At 55.1% G+C, this 16,430-nt stretch overlaps 1 protein-coding gene across 7 annotated transcripts in view; it reads right to left on the bottom strand.

Annotated features, from left to right (window-relative positions):
* Positions 1-828: 828 nt before the first annotated feature.
* Sox13 (SRY-box transcription factor 13) overlaps positions 829-16,430 on the bottom strand; it is a 62,527-nt gene continuing 46,925 nt past the window's right edge. For 4 of the 7 annotated variants that reach the window (XM_042258152.2, XM_015986742.3, XM_076547411.1 and 1 more), the window contains 13 exons: positions 13,465-13,666; positions 10,666-10,777; positions 10,496-10,582; positions 9,477-9,649; positions 9,232-9,300; positions 8,745-8,859; positions 7,283-7,365; positions 6,925-7,087; positions 6,071-6,180; positions 5,874-5,970; positions 5,351-5,494; positions 3,911-4,127; positions 829-3,342 (listed from right to left, as the gene is read on the bottom strand). In XM_042258152.2, coding sequence (XP_042114086.1) covers positions 3,066-3,342; positions 3,911-4,127; positions 5,351-5,494; positions 5,874-5,970; positions 6,071-6,180; positions 6,925-7,087; positions 7,283-7,365; positions 8,745-8,859; positions 9,232-9,300; positions 9,477-9,649; positions 10,496-10,582; positions 10,666-10,777; positions 13,465-13,665 — 1,848 coding nt within the window. In that variant the 5' untranslated portion in view covers position 13,666 and the 3' untranslated portion in view covers positions 829-3,065. Of the gene's footprint in view, positions 3,343-3,902; positions 4,128-5,350; positions 5,495-5,873; positions 5,971-6,070; positions 6,181-6,924; positions 7,088-7,282; positions 7,366-8,744; positions 8,860-9,231; positions 9,301-9,476; positions 9,650-10,495; positions 10,583-10,665; positions 10,778-13,464; positions 13,667-16,430 lie in introns of those variants that run through there. The other 3 variants (XM_015986743.3, XM_076547410.1, XM_042258154.2) reach the window with 3 other exon arrangements.

Below are 16,430 nucleotides of genomic sequence, written 5' to 3' on the forward strand. Positions count from 1 at the left end.
CCTGCTTCTCCCAGGAAGGGGTGAGGTTCCGGCTGGCCAGAGGACTTGGGCAGCCACGGCAGAGCAGCTGGATGAGGTCTGTGGACACAGGTACCTGGGAGTACCTTTGGCAGCGAGACCCCAGCCCTCCAGGCTGCTGAGGACCAGCCACAGGGTAACAGGGGGAACTAGAAGGAATCCCAGGGAGATTACAAGATCTAGTTGTGACCCAAGTGGGAGTTTGGAGTGAAGTTGCGGGTTTGAGCCAAGCAGCTCCCTCTAGTGGCCACTTGAACGGGCCAGGCAGAAGCCAAAGAAGTTTCCAGAACCCTGGACTGACTGGTCTCTTGTTGTTGGCCCTTGCCTCAGGGCTGGGCAGGGCGCCAAGGTGTGAGGACAGTGAGGACAAGCAGCCAGGGCTCTGAAGGACAGGGCCAGGAATCAGGACACCCCGATTCACTGCCTCTAGTTCTTGGCAGTGTGTGGTCTTAATCCCACCATGCCTACCGCCTCACCAGCACATAAAAATAAGACCACCCCCCCCCCCCCCGGCAGTGCCAAGTCGGAACCCTTAGTTCCGGGGTTCTGAAGCTCCCTCTGCTTCTGAATGTCTTTACCGAAGTGTGTGTGTGTCAGTATATGTAGCCAACATAGTGATCTTTGAGACTATCAGCTCAGGAGTAATCTCACAATCCATACAACAGCACCTATCTTTGCTACCCAAAAACCGAACACACTCTCCTCCCTCTTGCCCCGTTTGTGGACGGGATGACCCTGGCCCCTTTGGCCATTCCTCTTATGATATACCTACCAGGAGTCTTTTGTTCTCACAGGCTGACTCTGGGCCCTTCCAGATGACAGTGGCTTTTTCTAAAGAGGGGGTTCGGACTAGACTGATACACTTTGGACTAAGCCTGTGTAGAATATACACTGCCCCATAGCCTCTCCTCACTGAGGACATAACCTGTTAATCTGGCTCATCTCTTTCATAAGAGATGCTATTCAGTGTCGTCCCCCGCTCCCGCAATACCATGATGATGGTATTAATTCAACCAAGACTTGTCTTATAGAATCCCATTAATTCTGAAGACTTTTGGTCTTTGATCCAGCCCTGTCTCCAGCGATAATAATGTCACAACTATGCCTTTGAAGTCCCCATTCAAAGTGCAAGGTCACGGAGTCTTGAAGAACATCATTCCGGACCCTGCTCCCTTAATAAGTGATATAATAATTTTCTTGTGGGCAGGGAGCCCACAAGAGAGCTCCTGGGTGTCTGTGTGTGATGGCTCTTCTGGGATGGGCCCACAGCTTTCACTGGATTCAGGGGGCTCCCTCCCCGAGAGGGGGTAAGAATCATGGAGAAGTTTAAGTCTCTTGCTTTTAGGTGGGACAGTGTAGCCCAAAGGGGAGAGCTGAGCCAGGGTTACACTGTTCCTCCAGGCCACCACATTGCCTCCCTCAGCATCAGTGTGTCACCACAGGCCTGTCCTCGGTCTCCCTGCCCAAAGCCATTTCTTCCAGACACTTTGCCTGATGCTCCCATACACTGCCGCCAGGGGGCAGCAGTGCCTGGCAGGCACCAGACTTGGTGAACTGGTTCAGGCCAGCCTCTGCAGAACAAGGGTCCGAATTCTGAAATGGTTGGTCTTTATTATGCCATCAGAAAACAAATGTGCTGGTTAAGTTATTCATCATTATCTTCTTAGTAACAAAATAAAGCACTATCTATGTTTACAGTCATAAAAAGAAACAGTCTGGAGAGAAATGGGGTCACGGGGTGGGGTGGGGGGGGCACCTGGCCATGTGGGGTTTGGGGTCATCTTCCTGGCTCGGGGACTGTTCCAGATCTTTGGAGCTAGGTGCTAATGGTCTTTGATTTTCTTGGGGAAACAACCAGGAAGCTTATCAGGAGTGAAGCTCATTCCCCAGGACAGAGTGGGGGAGGAAGGAAGCCACCCCATGCTCACGAAGGGATGGAGACCAGCTGCCGCGGGGGTCCCCTCGGCAGGGCTGTCACTGACAGAAAGAGGAGTCATCAGTCCTCTGGCCCCCATGCCTGGGAGTCCGGCTGGGAATCAGGACAATGCCCCTTGGAGGCCGAGGCACACTCTCACAGTACTGGGAGCTAAAAATGGCTCCATGGGAACTGACGGGCAAAGTCAGAGGGGAGGAAAAGGGTCGGCGTGGGGTCAGGAAGCTGCCAGTCCCAGGGGCAGGCTGGGCCCTGTGGGAAACCCAGAGGACCCAGAGGGCGTGGTGGGAGCCGGGACAGACAGAGGGACGGAGACAGAAATGCACGCTGGGCGAGAACACACAGAACCTGAGACACCAGACTGACGAAGAGGTAGCAAATTGGGGACGAAGAAGCACAGAAAGAGGCCCCCGGAGAAGCGTCAAGAGACACACCACAGAGCTCACCAACATGCCTGGCTCACAGCAGCCACTTAGCAAACACCTTCTGCCCAGAGAGGCGAGATGAAACCGTGGGCACGTGGGCACACACGTGCATGTGCACGCGCACACACACATACGCAGCAGCCAGAGGCACATGGACTTGGAAGACAAAGACAGAATCGCCAGACCCTTCTGCACGAAGTACAAAGTGATCCAGGTGACAGAGGAGTGACCTGGGAGCTTCTGGGGCAGAGATGTTGTCCCGCCATTGGCTGGTTTGGCCATGACAAAATAGAAACAAAGCCGGTTTGGGGGGACAGGTGTGTGCACCTGCCATCCCTTCGGATAGCTAGACCCACAAGGGGGAATACATCCAGTGTTCCCTGGCCGTGAGCCCCAAGGGCCAAAGGCCTCAGCCGACTTGGCCTATCACAGCCTCAGGAATCCCACCCAGCCAGGCCATTAACTCCTCAGATGTGCCCGAAGGTGTGGTGAAGAGGAGAACACCTACCCCCCTCACACACACACACACACCCCTTGGGAATGTATCTACAAGTGTGCAGCTTCACCCATCGCCTGGGCACACCCAAGTCCAAGTACCAACGTGGTTCAGGCTGGCTGGCTGTGCCCGTCGGGCTGGGAAGAACGGGGTCTTCCCCGGTGGGGACAGGCCAGGCCCAGCTAGCTGGGGATCAGTCTGTGAGGACCACCAACTCCCCATCGCTCTTCTCCTCACCCTCCGAGTCCTCGTCCTCGCTGTACCGGTACATCTCTCCATCAGCCACTGAGTGCCTGTCCTCTGTGCCCTCCCCTGCCTCCCGGAGGCTGCAGGTATTGATGATGACGGGCATGTTGGGGTCCAGGGCCTGGGGGACATAGGGGTCCACCAGCGGTTGTGCCAGGGGCATGCCTGCTGCCCGAGGGAACAGGACGTCTGAGGAGCTCACCTGTGCCTGGCCAGCCTGCGGGCTGAGAGGCAGAGAAAAGGTGCAGTTACAGACGTACCCCTGCGCCCTCCCGGCCCTCCCCACTAGCTGCCCTCCGGGCCTCACCCCTGTCCTGGCTGGGTCAGTCATTGTCATACCCCGGCCCCCTGTGTGTGCGTCCTGATAGCCAAATGAACTGTCAGCTTTAGCTGGAAAATCTACAGCCGCGGGTGTATTCTTGGACGGTGGCACATGAATTCTAGTTCATGTTAGTGTCCACGTCGACAGGACCCCACTGCTGTGCTTGCCAGGGTTAGAGTTAAGGAGCCTTTCCCACGGGCTGTAGCCTTGCGGTGCATCTGAATTGACCCTGCATTTGTCCATCGGGCGCCAGGCGCCCCCCACAGTCACTCCGGGTCTGCCCCGACCGACCCCCAGTCACCAGAGCCTCACAGACAGTCATTCTCCATCCATCAGAAATCACGCACAAGCAGATGACACACGAGTCTGCACACAGATGCCCCGTCGGCGCAGCCACACACGAACCCAGCCTCTCACAAGCGGCCACAAGAGCTGCCTCTGGGGCCACCAGGGAAGGCCTGCCTGCTCACGGGATGGCGTAGCTCTGGCGAGCACCCTGGCGCCGCGTCCTCATCAGGGCCTTGTACTCGCCCACGCGCAGCCGTCGCCCCTCCACCACGCAGGTGCGCTTAGGCCGTGGCTTGTACTTGTAGTCCGGGTATTTCTCCAGGTGCTGCCGGCTCAGGCGGGCCTGCTCCTCGTAGTACGGCTGCTTCTCCTGGTTGGTCATGGACTTCCAGCGAGAGCCTGCTCCGACCCCAGGCAAGAACTCAGGGCCAGACTCTCTGAATGCCACAGGCCCTAGAAGCCCTGACTGCACGTTGGCCCCCAAGTGGGACCAACAGGTGATACGGGTGATAAGCACTCAGCAAGGGCCTGGCCCATTGTGGATGCTGGGCAAAGGGAATGGAAGAGACTGGTAACGACGGGCAGTCGGCACCTCCCTTGTGCTGAACAACGCCCCTCCCCTCCCTGACAGGTGTCTTCCCAAGGGCATTCCCAAGAGAGAAGCCACTCCAGGCCACCAAGTATCCAGAGTCAGTGTGAGGTGCAGCTCCGTGGTAGAGCACCTGCCTAGCGTGTGCCATGGCCGGGGCTGCACCCCCAGCATGACAAAGCTAAAACAAAACTGTGGGAGCCCACAGAGGCCTCCCTAATGAGAACTGACTCAGGGTCAGAGGATCTGAGCTTGCTTTACCCAGCAGAGCTGCGTAAGGAGATGATTTGACCACGGGCGTGGCTACCGGGTGTTTGGAAGGGTCTAGACTTGGCTGTACAGGGTGCTTTGAACTTGCAAGGGGGAGGTCTTTTGTCCTGTCCCTTGGCACATTATAAAAAGCCCTTTTGAGTAAACTTCAAGGCTGGTGGGTATTGACCCAGGCCCTCCCGAGGCTATCCTGTGTTTCTGTCTTTCTCCTCGTTGGCTAGGTCTGTCTTTCTGTCATGTCTTAATTCCTTTCTCCTCTACCTAAGAACCCTTCAAAAGGTGGGAGTAGGTCGGAGCTGGTCTCCTAGCAGTCTCCCACAGAAACTCTGGTGTTCCAGACAATAAACCTGCGCTGTTACGGGAGGGCTCAGCTATCACTCAGCCTTGTCTGCCCTGCCCGCTCCTCAGTCTCAGACACAATGTGACATTTAAAGTCTTGGTACTGATGATCCAGAATACCAGTCTCCCATTTATTGCCACAGCACAGACTAGGAGGCATTGGAGCTATGTGGGTGGTAAGGAACACACCAAGTCCCAAGGGAAGAAGCAATCAGAAGAGCCCGCACTGGTACAAGGTCCTAGGATCCAGCTGCCCATCACGTCTCAACTCTTACACCCTCTAAGATTCTACCAGGGTTTAACAAGGCATGAAATATCACCAAGCAAGCCCTAAGTAGACCCAGCTGTCTCCTGGAACCCAGTTCTACTGAACTATGACCCCTGAACCCCTTGAGCTGCAGAGGACCCATCCCCTGGCCCTTACCAAGAATCTTGCTGATGCTAGAGTTGTGCATGTCTGGGAAGGCCTGGAGAATTTTCCTCCGCTCATCCTTGGCCCACACCATGAAGGCATTCATGGGTCTCTTGATGTGGCTGCTGTTCCGGGACTCCGAGAAATGGCGGGCGCCTGGAGAGTGGGCAGACAAGAGTCAGGCAGGCAGCTGCTCTGGGGCTGGCAGGGAGACATCCCCGGCATGACCACCAGGAGGCACCGAGGAGGCTCACACGGAGGTCAGCTCAGCTCAGGCGGGAAGCAGAGGGTGAGGAGGTACACAATGGCCAGCACCCAGCACAGCCAGAGAACGGGTACAGCAGGGCCCCGGAAGAGTAGCCACAAGACACGGGAAGGCAGACCTAACTAAGGACAGACACCTGGGCACAGTGGGGATGCATGCCAGGACCCGAGGGCTTTATGCCAGGAGGACCCAAGAAAGGAGGGAGAGAAGGGATCGGGGACAGACATGGCCCTAGCGGGAGGAAGCGGCGCCCAGTGCCGGAGCCCTTACCGTCCATGTCGCAGTTCAGCATGGCTTCCTCCAGCGGGTGCACACAGCTCTCCTCCAGCCGCTCCTTGGCTGGGGAGGAGTCCAGGCTGATGAGGTCCTGCAGGAGACAGCCTGTACATCAGGACCTCCTGTCTCACCCTGTCTACACCTTCTCTCACCGGCTCCCGCCCTCCGGGAAGAGGGAGTGGGGCCCGTACCTTTCGGAACGGGGTACTGGGGGAGCTTTCCAAGGCCCCGCTGTGGCTGTGCAGCAGTTGGCGAGCATCCTGGATGGCTTTGGTGACAGCATCCCCTTCGCCCAGGAAGCCTGTTGGAGAGGGAGGGCAGTGAAGGGCGGGGGACCTGCCGGCCTTATCCCAGGAGCCGCCCACACTTCTTACACTTCCTGCCATGTCCCTCCTAGGAGCTCCTCGTGGTGGCACCCCCCTGCCCATTCCCACACACCCTTGTGGGGCGGCCTGTCGCACGGTGCTAAGGGGCTGGGGATGAAGTGAACACTCCCCAGTCTGCAGCTCAGTGGCCTGACCCTGTCTATCCCGGTTCTGGGGGACAAATGGGACATGGAAGGAGGCCTCCTCCGAGCAAGCCTAGACCCTGGCTTTAAAAATGCAGAGGCTGAGGGGGCTGGAGAGATGGCTCAGCAGTTAATGAGCACTGGCTGTTCTTTCAGAGGTCCTGAGTTCAAATCCCAGCACTATCTGGGATTTGCTCTCAAAATCATCTATAGTGGGATCTGATGCCCTCTTCTGGGATAAAGTCAGACATGCAAATAGAGCCCTCATATACGTAAAATAAATCTTAGAAGGAGAAGGAGGAGGAGAAGGAGGAGGGGGAGGAAGGGGAGGAGGGGGAGGAGGAGGAGGAGGAGGAGGAGGAGGAGGAGGAGGAGGAGGAGGAGGAGGAGGCAGAGGCTGGAGTGGAGCTCAGTGATGGAGTGCTTTAGAATTTTTAAAACCCCAAACTGGAACCGAGAAAGGGAAGGTGCATGCCCCCGGGTGGCATCTGACTCAACTGCCCTCCTGCGTTTTTGAGAGCAGACAGAAAAGCTTACCCAGAGGCAGGCTGGGGGGGCTGGACTGCAGGTCTCTCGTGGGAGCCCCGTGGCTGGAGGGGCGAGGCCCACAGCTGTTCATCTTCAGGCTGGGGGAGTTGGAGGCGTTGGGCAGCTCAGACGCCTTGGGCTTGGCTGTGAGGTTCAATGGCTGGGGGGGCTCCTGGGGACCCAGAAAATCAGAAAGTGAGAGACACCAAAGGAGAACACCCCCCCCCCCCCCCGTGCCTCCCATCACGGGACAGACATGACTCAGGGGGAAAGTGAGACTAGCAACCTTCCAGAGCAGACAAGAGGTAAGGAGTGAGAGAAAAAGAGGACAGGAGGGCACCCCGGGAGGCAGTAGTCAGGGCAGTACCTGCAGGGGGTGGTGGGTGGCCACCCCGGGCCTTTTCACCACGGGGGCAGGAGGGCTGTGCAGCAGCTGCAGAGGGTACTCCACTGTGGAAAGAGAAGCCGGGGCAGAGTCCCAGATGAGCCCAGAACAACCGGTCCCGGCACCACATGTCACACTACAGGTGACGGGTCCCAGGCGCGACATGCAGGTGGGCTGAGCCTAGGGCAGGTCCCACTCGCTCTGTTCTCATCGGGCTCAAGCGGCACAGGGGACCATCTATCCCCTCCTCCTCCACGGCCCCCCGCAGGCTGATGGCCACGCCTGCCCCCTTTCCAACCTAAAGAGTTTCCCATGGGTCACGCAAGGGCGGGCACGCTCCGGTCTTGTGCCCGCTGAGTGCAGGGGGCACAGCAACTGTGTTGGGAGGAATGTGATAAAGGGCACGTGGTGTGTAAGGCGCTCAACACATCTGTCCCGTTTTACAGGCGTATTAGTCAGGGTTCTCGAGAGATCGCCGCAGATAAGGGAACGGGACTTAGAGGTTCAGTGGGCTGCCCACGAGGCCATTTAAAGGCAGCACCAGGATTGGAAACCAGGTCTTCTAGACTCCACAACCTACCCTTGGCCTATACAGTCCTCTCTCCTACCTACCCTATCTCACTAGGCTTAGAGGCGAGGGGGCGTGGCAATTCAGCAGCGATAAGCCTGTATACAAATCACTAGCCCCACGGCAGGCAGGATAAGGGCCCCACAGGAGGTGTGTCAGGGCACTCTGCTCCAGCCAGGGTGGAGATGGGATTTTAAGGTATGAGGATATGATGAGGATCATGAACCCAGCTGGCCAGCAAGGTTGGCTTTGCGGCAGAGAGCTTGTACTCTGTCGTGGGCTTTGGAACAGGGAGGGTAGGTAGACCAGGGGTAGTCTTCATGGCTACCCATCCTGTTGGGACAGTTACAGGCAGCGTGTCTGCCCTGTCCCCAACTCTGCCTGTTGCCACTATTCCCAGAAGTCATTGGGATCATCCCATCAGTCACCTTCATTCCCACTACCCATGGCTCGGGTATTCCAACGCATCCACTTCCCAGAACCCACGCTCAGTCCTCCATAGCATCCCGCATCCCGGTCACTCCCACGCACCTTCGCAACCTCTTTTCCCTCGGCCCCCAACCCCAGTTCCAGCTTCTCCCTCACCTTCTTACCCCACTTCCAGGACCCAATCATCAAGTGCCCCCTCCTCAGGGAGTCTCCCCAGGCCATTCTCTAGCCTTCTCTCTCTTGAGATTCTCTGTGCTTTGCATTACGCTCTTCCTTGGCCATCCTCCCAGCCAAGCTCAGAAAGGACTTATGTTTCTACCGGGCAGACCCCAAACTGTGTCCCAGAAAGACCACTGAACGAGCAGACTGATGGATAAAGAGCGGGTCTGGGCTCCTCTCTCATCTCGAGGCAGCAGCCTCTGCGCGGCCCTTCCCCGCCCCGCTCACCTGGCTTGCAGGGAATGGGCTGTATGGGCAGAGCCAGCTGGGAGTCAGGGGTGACAGGCAGAGGCTGGTGGCTTGGGGGGAAGGCTGGGATCATGACGTAAGGCATGTTAACCTGCTGAAGGCAAAGAAACCCACTGTGAGTCACTGGAGACCCAAAGAGGTGCCCAGCTGGGGTCCGCCTGGGACCCAAGGTGGGGTGGGCACGCACAGGGCACAGAGTAGGGAGGGGGCAATTTTCCAAAGGATCCATCTGACCCCATATCACACCCGTGAGCCCATCTCCTTGTCCTTGAGTCTCAATGGGGAGCAGGGGGAGACATTCTGGGGTCCCCCCCTAAAAACAGGACTCCAGAATCAGAGGGAATTGGAGACAAAGTATGGCCTCTTCATCAAGCCTTGGGGGGAGCTTGTTTCCCAGCCCCCTTCCCCAGTGGCTCTGCCACCCTCTCTGCCCGCGCCACCCTCTGCCGGCACCCGCCACCGTCACCTGGATCTGCTGCTGGAGGACGTTGATCTTGTGCTGCTGTTGAATCAGCTGCTGCTGCTGCTTGGCGATCTGATAAGGCATGGAGTCGACAAGGGAATCACGGCAGGCCCTGGCCCTCCTCCAGCGCCAGCCCCAGCCTACCCCTGAGCATCCCCAGGAGGCCAAGTGACAAGCACAGGGGGGTGGGGGTCGGGGGCAGGGGAGCACCAGTTCTCAGAACCTCGGCTCCTCTGATGGACAGTCACCTGTTCCTGCTGCTGCCGGGCCAGCTCCATCTGTTGCTGCTGTTTCTCGAACAGCATGGCGGCCATGTTCTTCTGCTCCGAGTGGGCCGTGAGGAGCTGGTCCCGAAGGGCGGACAGCTGGTGGATCATGACTAGAAGTTGAAGCTCCTTCTCAGCCAGGCTCTCTTGGGTCCCTGATCACAGTGAAAAGCCGCCACAGAGAGTGTTTGTTAGTTCACCTGTCTATCCGCCCACCCACCCACCCATCCGACAGCCTCTCTGTCCCAGGATCCTACCAGCCCAGTGCCCAACTTCTCTGTATTTTAAGGGATTTTTTAAAAAAAATCTATTGTTTGGCACAGTGGCAGTTACTTCAAAGGGTTAGTCTGGGGATGAACGAGCTCATGTGTGGAAAGTTGTTTGTCTAGGATCTGACAATGTCTGCTTACGTCCCTGCCTTCCATTCCAACCCGGTGGTCTGAGGTGGCAGTTTATTCCTAAGAGCTTAACTGAGGACCATTTATAGTCAGGATGCCTCTGGAAAATGCGGAAGCTCAGGCCTCCTCCATCTCTGGGGCTCCCAGTCAGTGAATGGGGGGGGGGAGCAAAAGCATGGATTTAAAGCTCCCACTCACTGTGGGTGTACTCTACAACACTGAGAAAAATGATCACCCCGAGGAGGTACGCAGCAGCCCTCAGGACATCCTGGAAGCCTAGCCTCAAGCGCCAACCGTGAGTGGCAGCCCTCAGCTCACTTCAGACTGCGACCTGAAAGGTTAAATGACGGAGTCCCAAGGGGACCAAATGAGAGCCTAGATCCATCCCATGGGATCTGCTTCCAGTCTGGGGATGGGCCAGACCACTGCTTAGAGGCTCTCAGGTGAGGCATGGAGATAAACTTCAGAGTCAGGTGGGAGTCAAGACACAGGGCAGGTGCGTGAGGCGCGGCCCTCTCTCCCCAGAGTGCGTGACTGGCCGGGAGGGAAAGGCGCTGGGTGATGTGTCCTCCCCTGCTCTCTGCTCACAGGCCCCGCACGCACCTTTCACATCCTTGGTCTCCACAGAGCTCCTTCCCAGAAACCGCTCCTTCCAGTCACTGGATAGCAGCTTCTCAATGGCCGGCACAACTGGAAGGAAGCAGGGTAAGGGCCTGGTGAGGGCCCACCAGAGACCAGGCCAGACCTCACCTCTGACTGGACAAGCAGTCTACCTTCTTGTAAGTTGCGGTTCAAGTCCAGCCGCTCCTGGCTTCCCGAAGCGGCCTCAGAAGCTGCCGGTCTCTTGGGGTCTGGGGATCCACTGCTCTCTGGGGAGGCACAGTCCTGCAAGAGACACTGAATGATCATTGCCACTCCCAAGAAAGGGAGCACAGAGAGGGCAGAGCACCCCAATGCCGTCCTTTCTGAGGGACCCCAACACTCTATGGGCTGTTCCTTCTCACATTCCCGGGCCCGGCTCACACTATCTGATAAATGACACAGTGAAGTGAACAGAGACTTAGGGACAAGAGATCAGGGTATCAATCAGTCCAGGCTTGGCATCTCACAAGGGGCTGGATCTCACACAAACCCCTGACAACTCTCTGGAAGTCGGGACTGTCTCTGGGATCCATATAGTAAATGGATTAGGGGCCGATACATCAAATGGGGATGGGGAGGGGCTAATGATGGTTTTGGAATCACCATGGAAACACATCTGTAGGTTTGTCTGTAAGGATGCTTCCAGAAAGGATTAACTGAGAAGGAAAAGCCACCCTGAATGTAGGGTCCTGGACAATTCCATCTCCCCACTTTCAGATTATAGATGCAATAAGGCCGGCTGCCTCAACTTTCTGGCCACCACGCCTCCTCTACCATGTGTACCCTCGAGCCGTCAGCCAAAATAAACCCGTCCTTAGGTTGCTTCCATATCCCGGCACTAGAAAAGTAACTAATAGAGAGCTCACCCTCAGCTAGCCATCACTACGAAGCCATGTGCTGCTCCAGCCAGGCTACTTGATCACAGGCACCCACTGTGGCTTCCCTAAAGGATCCCTGGGGCTGAAACACTGCCCCAGACGTTGAGAGCTCGTGCAGAGGACCAGAGTTCAGTTCCCAGCACCCAACATCCAGCTCCAGAGGACCCAACTATTATGAAATAGTTGTTTAACTATGCAAAGATGTGTTGCATTTGTTTATGTTGTGGAGTATTTGTTTATGTAAAATGTGTTGCATTTGTTTATGTAAAGATGTGTTGCAGTTTTACCTTGCCTGCCTAAGGCACCTGATTGGTCTAATAAAAAGCTGAACAGTCAATAGTGAGGGAGGAGGTATAGGCAGGGAGAATAAGTAGGAGGAGGAACTTAGGCTTGAGAGGAGAGAATTGAAAAGAAAGAAAAGGAGATGCCAGGGAGATGCCAGGGCCAGCCTGGCAGATATAGAGGAAAGTAGGACATACAGAATGAAAGAAAGCTAAAAGCCCCGAGGCAAAACGCAGATGAAGAGAAACAGGTTAAATAAGTTAAAAGAGCTGGTGGGACAAGCCTAAGTGAAGGCTGAGCATTCATATTAATAATAAGTCTCCGTGTCTTTATTTGGGAACTGGCTGGTGGCCCAAAGAAACTTCCAATTACATCCAACATCCTCTTCTGGCCTCGGAGGGCAGCTGAACTCATGTGCACGGACCCCTGAACAGACAGACAGAGAGGCAGGCAGGCAGGCAGGCAGACAGACGCATGCGCGCACTCACACACACACACACACACACACACACACACACACACACACACACACACACATACACATTTTTAAACAAAAATAGGGGCTGGAGAGACAGCTCAACAATGAAGAGCATTTGTTGCTCTTGCAGAGAACCCAGGATCAGTTCCCAGCACCTACATAGCAGCTCACAACCACTCCAGTTCCAGGGGATCTAACGTCCTCCTCCTCCTCCTCCTCCTCCTCCTCTGACCTCTGTGGCACCAGGCACTCATGTGACACACTTACTCACGTTCAGGCAAACAAACAAACAAACAACAACAACAAAACCCTCATACACAAAAAATAAATAAATTTGAAAAATATAAATAAGTAAATGAATGGATGCAGAAGAAGTGTTCAACCGGGCATGTTGGTACATGCCTTTAGTCTCAGAACTCGAGTGGTAGAGGCAGGTGGATTTCTGTGAGTTCCTAAGCAGCCTGATCATAATGGAGACCCTGTCTAAAAAAAACAAGAGAAGACAGAGGAGAAGGGGGAGGCAAGAGGAAGCAGCAGCAGCAGCAGTATTCCTTGTCCCGTCTAACCCAAGCCCCTGGTGTCTTAGACCCACTATTCCAAGATGTATTCCCTGATCACCCCCACTCTGCCAAACTGAGTTTCTCCTTAGTCATCAAATTCAATTTCCTGGATAGAAACAGAAGTTTAAGACCTGTAGAGTCCCTATAGTTCAGTTCCCTTCTCTGTGTATGTGTGTTCCACACGTGAGTGTGGGCAGATGAGTGTGTGTGTGTGTGTGTGTGTGTGTGTGTGTGTGTGTGTGTGTGTGGTATGTAGGCCCAACTTTGAAAGCACCTGTCATTTTATTTACCAAGGCCGGTCTCTCCCTGAACCCAGTACCCCTGTTCCAGGAACTCCCAATCTCTGCCTCCAGGCAGCTGCCACACTTTCTTGGCTTTTACAAGCGTTCTGGGAATCCAAACTTCCATCCTCACGCTCATGCACCAGGCACTTTGGAGTCCTTTCTCCAACCCCAGTTCCCTCGTCTTCAGGAAATCACAATCTGAAACAGCCACTCAGGTAGGGATGGAAGGAGACAGCCCTGTCCTCCTCTGACAGGTGACCCAGCTTCTAGCCCTGACCATGGCGGCTCCGCCCCTCTGCTCACCTGGGCCCCAGCTTGCCCTTGCAGAGACCATTTCTGCATAGACAAAAGCATGTAGGCTTGGCGGAAAGGGTGGATCACACCAGGTGAAGCCACGAAGGCAGAGTGGGGACAGTGACTGAGGGGGTCCCTAGAAAGTGCTAGATACCTGAGCTGGAGCTTGTGAGCTGGCAGTATCCTTCGGAGCCAGGGCTGGGTCTCCAGGCTGGGGCTCCACGGCTGGGGCTGTGCCTTGGGGGGCCTCGTGGTGGTGAGGCTCCTTCTTCTCCTCAGACTTGATGGTGCAGTTGACCATGGTGCTAGCACTGTCTGGGGTCAGCTGCACAGAGACGGGGCTCTGCATGGACATCCTGCAGGGGGAAGGACAGAGGACACGGAGTGAGTGAGGCCCATGGCCCAGGTATAAACCCACTCTGCCCCCCAGCAGGTGCCTCCATCCTTTGTCTCCCTGACCCAAGCATCTCCTGGCACCCCTCAAGAGGCATATGTCTAAAACGTGAGCCTACTTTGGAACCTGCTTTCTTATTTTTTTCCGTTTTTAAAACCTATCTAGGGATCCCACCTCTGGTATTCACTGTCGTTTTTTTCTTTTGCGGCGCCAGGGTCTTGCACACACTGAGTGAACACTCCCTGTTTCTTGCCATGCTGGGTCTAGTGAGCTGATGGGGTCAACGGAAGAAGCCAGAGAGGGTTAACTGGCTGCTTCTGAACCCGAGATAACGGAACACTGTATGTGTGCAAACATATGTACTGGAACTAGTTACTAAGACTTAAAAGCAAGTGTCAGCATTATAAGAGACTGGATCTGAAGACTGGGCATAGTGGGTCACACCTTTAATGCCAGCACTCAGGAGGCAGAGGCAGGCGAACTCTGTGAGTTCGAGGCCAGCCTGGGTTACAGAGCAAGTTCCAGGACAGCCAGAGCTCCACAGTGAGACCCTGTTCTCCCCTAGCCCCCCTCCCTCCAAAAGAGTCCAGATTTGAATTTCCAGCCCAGGGGCCAACTTGGCTAGAATTGGCAGGAGCCCTCACACACAGTCAGGTTTGCCTTAGTACCAACTTGACCAAAAGGAAGCACCAACCAACTTCCCAGGACAAGACATTTATTCTTTACAGTGGACCTGAGGATCAAACCCAGGACCCCACACAGGCCAAGCTCCTGCTCTCCACCACTGAGCTACAGCCAACTCCATTCTTCTCATTGTAGGAGCAAGTCAAAGCGAAACGTGTCTTATATTTGCACATTACCCGTATAGCACATATCTGATATGGGTTGTAAAATACAAGAAATACGTTCTGCTCTCTCTAGCTAGAGTTCCTGGTGGAGTCTGCCGCTGCTGGCATAGATATTTGTAGTGCTAGGTTTGGGGATTTGGGGAGGATTTAAAAAACAAACAAACAAACAAACATTTTTATTCTTCATTTTTAATTACGTGAATGTGTGTGGATATGTGCATGTAGGTGCCAGGGGAGGCCACAGGAGGGCGCCAGCTCTCCTGAAGCTGGAGGGGTTACTGGGAACCCAGCTTTGGTTCCCTGCAGAGCTGCAAGCACTCTGACTGCTAAGCCATCTCCCAGCCCCGTGGTTGTTATTTTTCTCCCGAAATAACTTTTTAATATTTATTTACTTTATGTATATGGGTGTTCTGCCTGTGTGTATATTATGTGTACCACATTTATGCCTGGGTTCCCTCTGAGCCCAGAAGAGGGAGGGCATTAGATCCCCTGGAACTGGAGTTACATACAGATGGTTGTGAGCCACCATGTGGGTGCTGGGAACAGAATCCAGATCCTCTGCAAGAACAGCAAGTGCTCTTAGTTGGTGGCTAACTAAGCCATCTTGCCAGTCCCCAACCCCTAGGGTTTTTATGGTTTTGTTTTGTTTTTCAAGACAGGATCTCAGATAGCCCAGGCTAGTATTGAACGCACTATGTAGCTAAGGATGGCCTTGAACTCAAGTGCCGGGATCACAGGCCTGTGCCACCATGCCCAACTTGCACTATGCTTGGTAGACTCTTGGGAAGCTGCCTTCTCTCCTACCACACTGCCCAGTGCCACCAGAGGGGGAGCAGCTGCAGGACTCTGGGGAGCAGTCTCCAGGATTACTTCAGGCTCGAGGCCAGAGCAGCAGCTGCCACCCTCTCTGGTGCCCACACAAGCACTCAGAGATGGGCACTGGGCTCCAGGAACCCTGCCATCCAGCTCCCAAATAAATCATGCAGAGGCTTATTCTTACTTATGAATGCCCAGCCTTGGTTTGGTTTAGTTTCTAGCCAGCTTTCCTTATCCTAAATTATCCCAATTATCTTTTACCTCCGGGCTTTTCCTTTTCTCTAACTTCTGTAAATCTTACTCTTACTCCGTGGCTTGCTCTGTAGCTTGGTGGCTGGGCCCTGGGGTCATCCTCCTCCTCCTCTGGCTAGATCTTAGATCTCTCCTCCCAGATTTCTCCATCTATACATTCTCTCTGCCTGCCAGCCCCGCCTACCCTTTCTCCTGCCTTGCTATTAGCCGTTCAGTTCTTTATTAGACCATCAGGTGTTTTAGACAGGCACAGTAACACAGCTTCACAGAGTTAAACAAATGCAACACAAAGAAAAGTAACACACCTTACAATATCCTACTAGAGTCTGGGCTCCAGCAAAAGTGTTGGGAGGTGGGGCCTCACTGGAGGCGGTTAGGTCAGAGCCGGGGGAGTATGTAGCGGTATTGGAAAAGCGAGTTTATTAGAGCAGACTGGTAGCCCTGTGCCCTCCTGCCATGGAGTGGTACAGCAAGAGGGCACTCGCCTTCCCAGCCTCTGCAACAGTAAAAACACACGGACTTAGACGTAGAGGGATTAAATGCAACCATCAGATCAGTAACAGACCCTTAAACAAAAGAGGCAGTGTGACACACGAGTGCCACCTTATGGGGCATCCCCCCAGTGGGCTCCTGTAGCCACCCCACTCCCCAGCACAGTCAAGCCAGGGTCCCACACCCCACTCCCCAGCACAGTCAAGCCGGGGTCCCACACCCCACTCCCCAGCACAGTCAAGCCGGGGTCCCACACCCCACTCCCCAGCACAGTCAAGCCGGGGTCCCACACCCCACTCCCCAGCACAGTCAAGCCGG

This window comes from Peromyscus maniculatus, chromosome 11, assembly GCF_049852395.1.
Source record: "Peromyscus maniculatus bairdii isolate BWxNUB_F1_BW_parent chromosome 11, HU_Pman_BW_mat_3.1, whole genome shotgun sequence".
Lineage (NCBI taxonomy): Eukaryota > Metazoa > Chordata > Mammalia > Rodentia > Cricetidae > Peromyscus > Peromyscus maniculatus.